The following is a 13399-nucleotide window of genomic DNA, read 5'->3' on the forward strand; positions in this document are numbered from 1 at the left end:
CTTCCTTTATTCTCTCCACACCACTCAATATAATTCTTTACTTTTCCCTCTTCCTAATCATAAACCACTATTTTACGTGAAGTCTTCCCACATCTAATCATTTTCATCTAATATTTTTCTTTTGTCCGTCCCATAACACGAGTATCTCCTTCCTTTGTTCTCCACTAAACTCAATATCTTCTTTACTTTTCCCTCTTCCCAAAACCATCAAGCAACAATTTTGCGTCTGTTTTCCTATCACAATCATTTACATCTAATATTTTGCCCTTGTCCTCCCCAGAACACAAGCAGGCCGACCTCCTTCCTTCGTCCTCCACAAAATATCTTTAACTTTTCCCTCTTCCTCTTTACTTTTCTCTCTTCCTAACCATCAACAATGTACAATTTTACGGATTTCCCCATCGCAACCAACATCTAACCTCCCTCTTTTGTCCTCCCCAGAGCTCACAATCTGTACGAGAACGAGGACAGGAGTGATGTCATCTTCTTCGTGGGGGACGACACCTACAAAGAAAGGATCCCTGCACACTCCTGGATCTTGAGTGCACGCAACCTTCTTCCGCACCATGTTCCACGAGACCTGGGCAGACAAGCACAAGAAGGTCTACAACATCCCAAACGATCCCAAAGGCTTCCAGAACCTATTAAAGTGAGTGGACGCCTTTGTATTTGTCACTGTTGTCAGGCACGTCCGCTATTGTGGCGTCTTGCATTCTTTTGGAAGCCTTTCAGTCTAATATGAAGAAATAAATAACGTAATAAGTATTTTGCTGTTTTTTTCTAAGGCAAACTGTAACAATTCTAGCGATACCAAAGGCCTTCAGAAAAACATTAATGAGAATTATTTTGTCTCGTGTACATATTTTCCCCTCGCTGAGAATGTTAATCCGCGAGGCTGTGAGGGCATGTGGTGTGTTTGTTTATCCGCTGCCCTTATTCCTCCGCGCTGCAAAGTAGTCACGTAGTGTTCAGAGAGAGAGAGAGAGAGAGAGAGAGAGAGAGAGAGAGAGAGAGAGAGAGAGAGAGAGAGAGAGAGAGAGAGAGTTTCTTCTTTATTGCACAGGCTATGATTTGAAGAGATTTGTAACAGGATGAAAAGAATAACCAGCTCAGAGAATGACGACTTTCCTAATAATGGATACAACAAAAGCTTGTGTCCCTGTCACCTTCAAGTCGCCACAACATAATGCCTAAAGCCTCACAAAAATATTGACTTGAATAAGAAGTAAAAGTAATGATGATGCTTGAAACTGTTCACACACACACACACACACACACACACAAGGTAATAGATCCACCACAACTAAAGAATGACCCAAGAAAATGTTAAACTTATAATTGTCTTTCACTGAGATCACCGCTGGTTTCGTGTGTGTGTGTGTGTGTGTGTGTGTGTGTGTGTGTGTGTGTGTGTGTGTGTGTGTGTGTGTGTATAACATTTCCTTCGCTATCCAATCTATACACATGTTACCATGAGATAGAAGAAAAGAACTATGGCTTGGCACTTCAAACACTAACACTCAACTCTCTCTCTCTCTCTCTGTCACCAGATGGCTGTACCGGCTGGACTACGGCTTTCAGAGTCTGGACAGCGCCCTCACCACCCTGCACGTGGCTATCCAGTACCTGTGCCCGGAACTTTCTGACCTGTGTGCTGCCTACATCTCCCAGCACCTCAACGACACCAACGTGCTCAAGGTCTTGCATCAGATCTCTCGCTACTGCCCAGCACCCTTCACTGCCACGCCCTCCGCCCCATCCCTGGAGGTGCTGGAGGGCCACTCAGAGGAGGCCCTGCGCACCATGGCTCAGGATCTTGGCGAGGAGGAGTTTCGCAATCCAACAGAGTGCTGTGTGGATCTCTTCAACCAATGTCTTGAAATCCTCGATCACAATGCCAGCCGGGCCTTGGAGTCTGAAGGGCTGGAGGAGCTGGACCGTGATACCCTCGAGGTGATACTCAAGCGGCAGACTCTCGCGGTGAAGACTGAGGTGGAGGTAGTGCGGGCTGTTGTGCGGTGGACCACGGTGCAGTGCAAGCGTGGCAACTTCCCCCTGACCCCTGCCAATCGACGCCAAGTCCTTGGCAGCCTCCTCTTCTCCCTCCGCCTCCTGAAGCTCTCCCCGGACCAGGTTTCGAGGCTTCAAAGTTTCTGGACAAGGAAGAGTTCGAGTACATCCAAGCTGAAGTGTCCGGGAAGACTAAAAAGGGCATGTCTCCTCCTCCGACTCTTGGCCCACACTTGAAACTCATGTCCACAGCGAGAGGCTCCATCCCCAACCCAGCTGCCGCCCTAGAGGCCCCCTCGGCGAACAGAAAAAAGTGCAGCAATAAGAAGAAATACACCAAGAAGGAACTGATGCTGGATATTGTGTCGTTCCTGGCCATCATCTTTGACTAGAGGCTGTTGGTGTGTGTGCCTTCCCTCTTCCTGCTCCTGTGAGAGTGAATCTGATCTCCTTCATAGTCTTGGCTCACCTCGTATCTAATTTTGCCATCTTTCCTCATCTTTCTCCTCCATCACTTCAATTTCTAGTGACTTGCCTCATCGTCTTTCTATTTCACATTCATTTTCCTTGTCACAAATCAACTTTTTTACCATTCATCCCCAGTTCTTGCCTCACAAACTGGGCAGCACCATCATCATCATCATCATCATCATTCATCTCCTGCTGTGATTGTTGCTTTCGTTGTTGTTCTTGCCACAGACATCCATTCTATTCTCAAATGCCACTTGGACGATCCTCAACTGATGCCATAGACGGAATTTTTCGCTTGTCATCAATTCGTGAACCTCAAAAAATCATGGAAATGAAGTCCGGGGTTTCTCAAGTGCCATATAGCATAGTCTTGTGATGAAATGATGCCATACTAAAGATGTCCGAGCTTTTCAAGGGTAAAATAATGAACAGGTAAAGACGGTGACATGAATACTATAGTGAACTCATAGTCGGTCACTCTAATAGCAGTAAACAGTAACTTATGGTCAAAATAGTTAAGAAAAAGAAGAAAAAAAAAAAAAAGTAAAATGATCAAACGCTGGATCTGAAAGTGACGTAAATGCTGAAGTGAATGGCTAAAATGTCACTCTAAATACCAATACAAGATAAAGACTCGGTCAAAATACAACTCAAGATGGTGAAAAAAGATGCCACAATTGACGGTTCATGTCCCAGCGCTGACTCTAAAGCTGAAAATCGTGCCACGGTCAACAGTCAGCAGGCCAAACGTCACTTATGCCTTTACTCAGAGATGCCTTCCCCTCTCACTACGACAATTTTCCAAAGCCACAGAGACAAATAGCCAGGTTTTCTAGACAATTTCTCCTTTTAACAAACTAGAAATCTTGCCAATCCACCACAAAAACCATAAAAACACTAAAAAAACAAAAAAAAACATGAGTATCTTCCACAGAAATCTTTGGAAAGCAGCGATAGTGAGAGAGGAAAACGTTTTAGAATACAGGCCTTAGTTTGATACTCGGTGACGCACGAACGACGAACAACAGAGGAAATTCGTAACAAGTGAGCTCTCGTTGCCAAGGCGCTTCATCTAACTACTACTCTGCTGTGTATCATTTCAGCGCTGGTCCGTTCCCTACCCAGCTGTTGGCTTTACATGTGATTTATTATTATTTTTATTAATACTGCATCAGCCGGGAGACGTCAGCCTGGGGTATAGTTAGTTATTTTATTAAGTTTTCATCCTAAAAAGGGTGAAGTTTATTAGCTCTGTGAGTGAGAGGCATTCCAAGGAGTGTCTCTGTATATGTATGTGTGTATGTCTTTATGTAATGCTCAGGAGAGAGAGAGAGAGAGAGAGAGAGAGAGAGAGAGAGAGAGAGAGAGAGAGAGAGAGAGAGAGAGAGAGAGAGAGAGAGAGAGAGAGAGAGCTGCTTATTGTTTAAAAAGTATATACAAATGTTTCTTTATGCAAAAAAATTTCTTAGTATTACGTCAGTCTATGTTAACTTTCTGTGAGCCATAAAAGTCTAGTCATTTGTATCTCGCATCCACTTCACAACTCCACCAGCAGATGACATGGTGGAGTTGTCAGGTTCCGCAGCCACCACGCCCACAATGCCCACCGCTCATCCCTCCACCACATTAAGGTCGGCCCTGCAGGGATTAGCCGAGGCTCGTGTCCTGCAAGTCAGGCGCTGCGAGCAGGCTGTGGCACATTCCCTCACACAGGACTCAATGGCCAGTGTTGTGCAGTATCCAACAAGGCCAAGCTGCCTCTGTCACCCTGGCTTCCAATGGCCAGTAATTTTAAGACTGACCAACAAGACAGACTGCCTCAGCCTCAGTCATGCTACGGAGCCCCTGCTGAGTCAGTGAGCCGGCCATCACTCACAATGGTGTGTGGCACTGACTTCACAGGGAGGATAAAAGGATGACATGGTGAAATGTGAGCAGAGCCAGTGTGTGTCAATTGTGCGTCCTGTGCAGGGCTGTGTGAGGGAGGTGGCGGCAGCGGCGGCGGTGGTGGGGGTCACTGCAATCCGGCAGAATCACTCATTCTTTTACATGGTATGAAGAATTGGGTATAAGGTCTTTGATATGATAATGTCTGTGTCTGAGCTCCTATGAAAGAGATCTTTTAAAGATTATATGTTATTGTGAAACATTGACTTGCATTGTTGAGTTTGCAGTTTGATAGTTTTTTATTGAAACAAAGAAAGAGAACTTTATATTTTCCTCCAGGATTATAATATCTTGATGTGATTCCATAATGTATAAGATTTTGTTGCTACTGAATTGGAAATCTATTTATTGAGTTATTATGAGATAGATAAAACTTTATTATATGGTTTCAAAATTGCTGAATTAAAAAAAATACCTATAATACCTATATCTATATAAGAAAAATTAAACTTTATTCTATGCTTTCAATTTTGACGAATTAAAAAAAAATTACCTATACAAACTATATCTATGTAAGAAAAATTAATGGCAACAAATTCTCCTTTAATGGATCAGAACCATTTCCCGGAGAGTAAGTAATGTGTACAGTAACATTAGAAGCACTTTGGCAAAAAGTAACCAGTTAACTGCAAAGTGAGGGAGTGAGAAATGCATAGCAGTGCCAGTGTTTGTGTCCTGGTGAAGCACACATCAGCTTGAGGCAGTGAGTGAGTGAAGACCAAGGTTGTAATGCATTCGACTCAAGCTGCAAGTCAGACCATTGCCTTCATGTGAAAAGCAAACCAGACCGCCTCTACTGATGTGTTTGTAATGGTGTGTGTGTGTGTCCAGGCTCTTGGTAGTTAGTTGTGCAATTTGTGCCTTTCATTGTCTTGCTTGATGTACAAATGGACAACCAGTCTTGCAAGGGCTGTCAGAGGAGCCTTGTTCAATGTTCACACCCCTCATGATGTCTGCTACACAATGCTGATGTCACTGCAAGTACTCGTGTCTCTGTAATGTGTGTGTGTGAGTCACTACTTTCTGTATGCTCACCTGACACTTACTGAGCCAAATATTTTTATCACTGTAGAAATTTGTACACACACACACACACATGCGCACACACACACACACACACACACACACACACACACACACACACACACACACACACACACACACACACACACACACAGAGTATTGTATATCTTTTGAAAATTACATGAATGAATTACTCATGAAAAAGAATTTCCTGTAGTCCAAAACTGTCAAAAAAAAATATGCCAAAGTCAGTAAACCAAATTAACAAAAGACTTGAGTTTTCTTCCTTTTTACCAAACTTTCAGGAGTCCATGTGGTGATTGCGATGATGATGATGATGATGATGATGATGATGATGATGATGATGATAATGAAGACGCTGAATCAAAAAGAAACTACAACAAAAATATGAAACACACTAAACATTCTTTCCTTTGCATTCAATCAAATATGGCACCACACACATACTCAATGAGAGAGAGAGAGAGAGAGAGAGAGAGAGAGAGAGAGAGAGAGAGAGAGAGAGAGAGAGAGAGAGAGAGAGAGAGAGAGAGAGAGAGAGAACCACACACAGTACAGTATAGGGTGAGGCGCAGTACTCACCCTTGGCCACAGCTCCCAGGGTGTGCAGAGACATGTTCTCCGAGATGGGGTGCAGAGGTACCAGATCCACGGCTCCTAGTCTGGGGTGCACTCCCTCCTGCCGGCTCAGGTCTATCAGGTCATAAGCCGTCCTGCATGCTGCCTCCACACTGGCGCCTGCAATCATGGTGGACTTCAAATAGTGGTAAGCTAAAGCCTAAGATTACTATTATTTCTTATCTATTTATTATTCGTTTTATGTAAGACGGCTAACATCAATTTATTCTTTTATTCATCTATTCTTTTTTATGTAAGAGGGGGAATCTGGCCAAGGCCAACAAAAACAACAGCCCTATTTAGATGCCAGTCCCCAAGCAAGTCTGAGAGTTAGCCAGAAGAATAGAATAAATGTCTTGAAAGGTAAAACTGATTGGTGGTTCTTTATTGATTGTTACTTGGTTGGAAATGAAAAGATTGGATTAAAAAGAATAAATTAAAGAGGACTGAAGAGTAATGGAAGATGAAGATTAGTCGAGGAAGAGAAATATGATGAGTGGACTTTTTTTTTTTTATTTCTTAAGGGCATTGAAGGTTGAGTGTGCCGTGGAGATGGAGACGCAGTGTGGGGTTCAGGGATGGTGTGATGCAGCAGGAGAAAAACAAGCTGGTCACTGTTTGTCTTGTAGCAGTGAGTTCTTTCATGGGATTTAATGCGACATGGTAATAACTCATACACGCTGATACATCTTGGGTATCCAGAGAACCTCAAGTCATCATTGCTTTTGCTTGCATGCATTCGACTTCTGACTGAAGGGCTGCATTATTTTTTGCCTTTTTGTAAGCATTATGAGGAGCAAAGCAGACCAAGACAGTGATTTATTACATTACCTGAAGCAACATCAATACTAAACACATGACCTTTAATGAACAAAGGAACAGAGACTAGGAGTGACTCGGCAACAATCTGAATGGATGACCTGTTCAATGTTCAGCACTAAACACACACACAACCATTTCTCCCTGCAGAACAGTGGCGTAACAAGTATCTTTGCCACCCAGGTTGCCCCACGGCCTTCCAATTTGCCGCCCTTCCCAGAAGTAATGCAATAATATAATGCCCATCAAGAATATGGGCCTTGGTCTAATCATTAAGAGAACACACACACACACACAGTCCTAATAATGTAAAACTGACAACTGTGAGGACCAAAAGTGTGGTTCCAATAAAGTGCCACCCAGGGTCGGCCGCCATCCCGTCCTCCCCCTTAGCCATGGCGCTGCTGCAGAGGTGATCAAGCCGGGAAGTACAGTGTCATCAACTTCTCTCCTCTTAACACTTAACATGATGGGCTATTGAATGCACACCACCCAGAAAGTTTAAGTGGCTGAATACAAATCACCACATATTTACCTCATTATTGTCTTGGTTAATATTTACTATCGGTCCTTGTCAGTAGTGCATGACATGACACGACTGCATGTACTTCACGTCTATTGAATTTTTTTTTGTTTGCTCGACTATTACTGATTCATTGCTGCTCTTGAAAAATCAACACATTACGGAAAAAGTAGGGTTAAATTAGGCTTTATTACGTTAGGTTAGGTTAGTTTTAGTATTAGGTTAGGCAAGCATCAATGTAACCTTTAGATTGAGCTGTTTGTGATAGATTAACCTGCACCCCCCACCACCACTACACACTGTCACCACACACTCACCAATATTGTCCTGGCCCGCCACAATGGTGATGACGGAGCGGTTGTAGTCGAAGTCCTGGAATATGTTGAGCACCGAGGCGTTAATCTTCCACCCCTCCACCGCTGTCTTCTTCGCCGGAGGATTGACGGCACGCAGGGCAGACTGGGCTATTCTCTCCACCAGGGCAAGGTTCCGTCCCTCAGACACATTGAGCATGCACGCCACCAGCTGTCGTGACATGGTAGTGGTATGGTGAACGAAAAATGACAGCAAGGTAGGCGAGAGTGACGACTCGGGCGGCCACGTGCACTTGTTGACTTCCGGGGCGTTCGTGACCATGTAGCCGGATTCGTCCTTTCTGTCTTCCTATTTAAGCTCTAATTTCAAGACATTTGCTAATATTTTGGCTCGTGTTTATTTTTATGTCTTTAATATATCTATCATTTGTTCATACATGCCTTCATTCATATCTTCTTATGAAGTTAAAATTCACGACATGACATTGCTACCTTGGCGCCGAAGTTCAAATAGTCAATAATGGAACGTACCACCTTTTAGTTTCTCATCTTTAACCAGGGTTCTGTTGGCACTTTTTTTACCGTCATGGGTAGCTGATGCCGTGACGTGCGATGTCAGTGTGGGATTTTGTTGTGTCCCTGGTTACAACCACACACACACACAAGTGATAGTTTAAGGTTTATAGGTGTGCAATAACGGAGGGGGGGGGGCGTAATAACGAGACGCCAGGGGAAGGGGGATAGGTGTGTGTGTAATTAAAGTCTGAGTCAAGCCACTTTGTTTATTCCATGGCCTATAATGGATGTATGGTTTACATATTACGTGTAATGCTTGTACAGCATATTAGGAGTACAGTATTGTGACAATGGGAAGGTAATTACAATAGCATTTGATAATCACAGAAATACACCAGGTTTGCCCTAATTAGACTTGCTCTCTCAGTTACTTTATTCATAAAAAAATATGAAGCAAGTCAAAATACTATTCTGCAAAAGCATAGAGTGGATCCCCGGGAAGGAAGGACGAACAATTATGAACCCTCTGCATTCAGGACACAAGGAAGGAAATGAAGAGTAACGGTGATGGCGCCTCCAAGGGTGAGAATTGAACGACTGCTGAAAGGAGAGGCGGGCCGGAAACGTGGGACACAACTAAGAAATAAGGACTAATCACTACACAGAATACCTTTGTTTCATATAAAATATAGTTCCTTTACTTCCTCACTACTCAACACTCCTCAACACCACACAACACTGGAGGTTGGTGGCTAACTAACACTACCTTGGCATGTACAGCACAGCCCCTCCCTGCCAGGCTGGTTTGCTGTAACCTGTCTGTCTGTCTTGGTGCATGCTACACTACTGGCTGCTTTCAGTGATCAACATGATATATAAATGGATCTCTTGTCCCAAACTGTTACCCCTTAACTGTCTCTCTCTTTCTCTCTCTCTAATGCCTCACTTCCTAGATAAGATACAAAGTTAGTCTCTTCTCTAATGGTTTTGATTTGGTTTTGCAAAAATCACAGAATTAATAAGAATTAGAACTATTATCATTATCATTTTCCTTATTTTTTTAGCAGCCAATCCCTAAACTGTTATGTTCCATGGAAGTCACTAAATTGTCTTGGTCAAACAAGTAAATTAGCATATCCTTGTAGTTTCACCATTACCCACCCACCCACCCACCCACCCACACACACACACACACACACACACACACACACTGTGGTCTCAGTCCTACCCCCCCCCACACACACACACGTGGTCTCAGTCCTACCCGAAGATTGGTCATTATAAGCTCTGAGCTCTTTCCGTAGGGGAAAGGCTGGCTGAGTGACCAGCAGACGACTGTGGTGAATAACACACACACCTTAATGGAGCTATGGTGTTTGCTTTAGAATGAAGCGAATACAGGACACGTCAAGATTGTCAAAGTCATTTCTTTTCTCCTCCAAAGAAAGCTGTGTGTGTGTGTGTGTGTGTGTGTGTGTGTGTGTGTGTGTGTGTGTGTGTGTGTGTGTGTGTGTGTGTGTGTGTGTGTGTGTGTGTGTGTGTGTGTGTGTGTGTGTGTGTGTGTGTGTGTGTGTGTGTGTTTTTACCATTTTTTTTTTTTTTTTTTACAGAATGGAGTAAAGCTCATTTTCCAGTCCTTTTCAAAACTGAATTAGTACACTTTTCTTTTGTGTAATTAATTAATTGATCTATTACTCTGTGTGTGTGTGTGTGTGTGTGTGTGTGTACATAGCTTCACAAATTTCAATATTCTAAAGACAAATTCATCTAACTGACCACTCATATCATTATAAAACACATCTACTGACCATTCCTAAGCACCAGCTAGTAATGACATACCACACCTGTCCACCAACACACACACACACACACACCTAGCATAGGTACATTTGTCCCAAGAAAGTGACACCAACCTACAAATTGTTTATAATTTTCTGACATCACTTGAGGCCACAAAAAAAAAAAGATAGGAATTCAAAAGCACACCCAAACTAAACATTACATAACAAACTTGAGACAATGCCAATATTTCTTCACCTACTGTTGTATGAGGAACAAAGATAAATATATTATAAAAACAATAAGTTTCTACTTCTGGTATGCACCATGTAAGTTTTTTTCTAATCCTTTCTGAATAGTGTGACATTCTCCATACACCACACAACAGACTGCTTACAGATGTACAACAGGAGGCTTTTTAGCAGTGTACACTCAGCAGTCGCGGGAGAGCAGACTGCCACCTCACTTCACAACAGAGACCCAGAATACACTAATCACATACAACAATCAATAAAGTTTGGGTCAATCTGTGCCATTTTCCAGTAATTTCCATTCAAGTTACAAAGACACCCACCAACACATCACACCTCACCCTGCAGCACTGAAGGGAGGCTTGCTTTCATCTCTAGGTACACACACCACCACTACATGCCACACCTTGCTGTCTGGGAACACTGCACACACTAGTTCTCACTCCTCACTTCACCACTGGCAGGTAAATCATGAATGTAGGAGCACAACTTCCTGTCCACAAGCACTGATAGGAGTGGAGGGTTCTCATTATAGAAATCATGGGTAAAAAATCTGAGTTCTCACATTTAGAGAACACTGAAAGGGGAGGTTCTGTTTGCTAGTGCTAAGGAAAACTGACCATGAGTTCTCACAGGAGTGCAAGCCATCAAACAAAAGGCTGTGAGGCAAACAAGGTGTGTCCTGAGCTGGCTTGGCTGTGTACATGAACAAGTCTGCAGGCACTGGGATGAGTGGCCTGAGGGAGGCTAGGCCGGGGCGCCGAACGTGGTTGTTGTACGACAGAATCTGGTCAACGGAAGCAAGTCTTGTTTACAGGTAAGGAAGTACACATAAAGGAAAGTTTGTAAGATATTGTAGTAAGAGGAACCTCAATGTAAGTTGAGTTAATAAAAAAAATGGCACAAAGAATACACTAAGCTTGTGCAGTTCACTTAGCATCATGGAACTCATAAAAAAATACACTCCGAGACACTGCATACATACATATACACACACATATATATATATTTATTTATTTATATATATATATAAACATTCTCATTAACTGTATACATAGTTGAATATATATATCATATACATATATATATATATATATATATATAAAGAACAGGTCATTGATTTGTAGAGTCTATCCATTGGTCACTTTTGGTCACTGATATGAAACCTGCAACAATAGTTCATACTCTTTGGTTACACACTGTTCCTCTGCCTTCTGGATAACACACCTGGCACAGCCCTCACCTAACACCACATCTAACACCACACTGCACGGGCTGCCACACACCACGCTCTCCCCTAAGGTAAAGCTCCCCCCACTGAGACTGCCACGGGGGTCACATGGACCTGCTGCTCTCACTACACTCTAATTGATAAATGGATGAAACATTATTTCTATTTTTTTAAGCTTGATATCCCAATAGTGTCTGTGTGTGTGTGTGTGTGTGTGTGTGTGTGTGTGTGTGTGTGTGTGTGTGTGTGTGTGTGTGTGTGTGTGTGTGTGTGTGTGTGTGTGTGTGTGTGTGTGTGTGTGTGTGTGTGTGTGTGTGTGTGTGTGTGTGTGTGTGTGTGTGTGTGTGTGTGTGTGTGTGTGTGTGTGTGTGTGTGTGTGTGTGTGTGTGTGTGTGTGTGTGTGTGTGTGTGTGTGTGTGTACATTTTCATAGCAGCCATGTAAGGTAATGACAAAATACTCCTGTTTCCTGCTGCAGTGAAGTTAAGGCAATGATGAACCAAGTCAAAGTTTGTTGCCATGCAGGGAAGAAAACTTATTCACCACAAACTCAATAATGGCCTCACATTTTTCAACATGACATTGTAGTGGATCATCTATACAAGGTCTGATGCCTTGGTGAACACACACACACACATACACACACACACACACACACACACATAGCAGATACATATTCAGTTGCTACATGCATTTTAAAGTTCATCATTCCTTTCCTTCAATTACTTGCACATCATTATATTTCTCTCATTGTTGAAGCTGAATGACGTCACACAGGGCTGATTTTCTTTTCAAAACTGACATTCCCTTGACACTAACCTGGCAAAGAAATCCTTGACAAAGAAAACGCACAACAAAGGAATGACAGTTTTGTTTTGTTCTCCCTGTGCAGCATCAACCTCTGAAATCTCACTGTGAACTAATAGTAAACAAAAATACTTCCAAAATGTACAATCAAGAAATTTTGTTTATTTCATATTGATCTTTGAGTTTCCTTATGAAAAGAACATGAGTTGAGAAAATAACAGAGAACAGTCCAACATTTTTGCATCCACTTGGCAGCCTGAACAGTCTAGAAACAAAGAAAGTGATGTGAAGTGATGCCACATGAAGTATTAGTGTGGAGAGAAGCCATACACACCAAGCTGTCACATCAGCCACATTTGGTGCTACATTGACATACACACAAACACAACCTCTGCAACACTCAACACAACACAACAAAGTGGAAGGCATTCCCTTGCAGTGTCGTGGAATATTACCACTATTTTGTAACTTAAAACTATTAATAGCTTGCTTACCAAAATTGAACTCTACAAAAGAAAGTAATTTGAAAAGTAGCACGACCACCACAGTCTTGGCAGTAAGTGAGGAGGGCCCAACACTGCAGCACAAAGCTAACCTAACCACACTGGTCCTTTCAGGTCTCTTATGGACTACAAAGGTGGCGGCATCACTGTGAGTCTCCACACTGACCCGCCACAGAACAAACAATTTTGCAACACCAACTAAATCTATGATACCAAAACTACAATTTACCAATTAATCTAATGAAGGGAAGTAATATATATATTCCAAATAAAATTTTCTGTGTGATTTTATTAATCAAAATAGGTTTATTCCAATAACTTCTTCAAATTAAGTACACAATGCAAGTATCAACTTCATATTTCATAGGATAATTTCCTTAAATATAACATTCTGACTTGGATTTTCAGAGCTAGAACTAAGGAAAGGTTTAGGATGTGCCATGGTAACCTGCTGCCTTGACCTGCCTCACCCAGGCCCCCCGTGACCTGGCTCTGGATCCCCTTCCCCTCCCTTGTGACCTCAAACACTGCCTGGCTAGCACTGCATGGCCCAGAAGACTCACTACA

General features: G+C 42.6%; 2 protein-coding genes and 1 pseudogene across 2 annotated transcripts in view; 1 reads left to right on the plus strand and 2 right to left on the minus strand.

Annotated features, from left to right (window-relative positions):
• LOC123513508 overlaps window positions 1-5721 on the plus strand; it is a 33078-nt pseudogene extending 27357 nt beyond the window's left edge.
• Window positions 1-8083, minus strand: part of LOC123513509 (glutamate formimidoyltransferase-like) — a 53883-nt gene extending 45800 nt beyond the window's left edge. The window contains exons 1-2 of the mRNA XM_045270710.1: window positions 7750-8083; window positions 6055-6210 (exon numbers count right to left, since the gene is read on the minus strand). Of these exons, the coding sequence (XP_045126645.1) occupies window positions 6055-6210; window positions 7750-8068 (475 nt within the window). The 5' untranslated portion in view covers window positions 8069-8083. The remainder of the gene's footprint in view (window positions 1-6054; window positions 6211-7749) is intronic.
• A 1844-nt stretch (window positions 8084-9927) lies between these two features.
• LOC123513507 (transmembrane protein 184B-like) overlaps window positions 9928-13399 on the minus strand; it is a 54146-nt gene continuing 50674 nt past the window's right edge. The window contains exon 12 of the transcript XR_006677388.1: window positions 9928-10136. The gene's annotated coding sequence lies outside the window, so the exon portion shown is untranslated. The remainder of the gene's footprint in view (window positions 10137-13399) is intronic.

This window comes from Portunus trituberculatus, chromosome 36 (assembly GCF_017591435.1).
Source record: "Portunus trituberculatus isolate SZX2019 chromosome 36, ASM1759143v1, whole genome shotgun sequence".
In the NCBI taxonomy this organism is placed as follows: Eukaryota; Metazoa; Arthropoda; class Malacostraca; order Decapoda; family Portunidae; genus Portunus; species Portunus trituberculatus.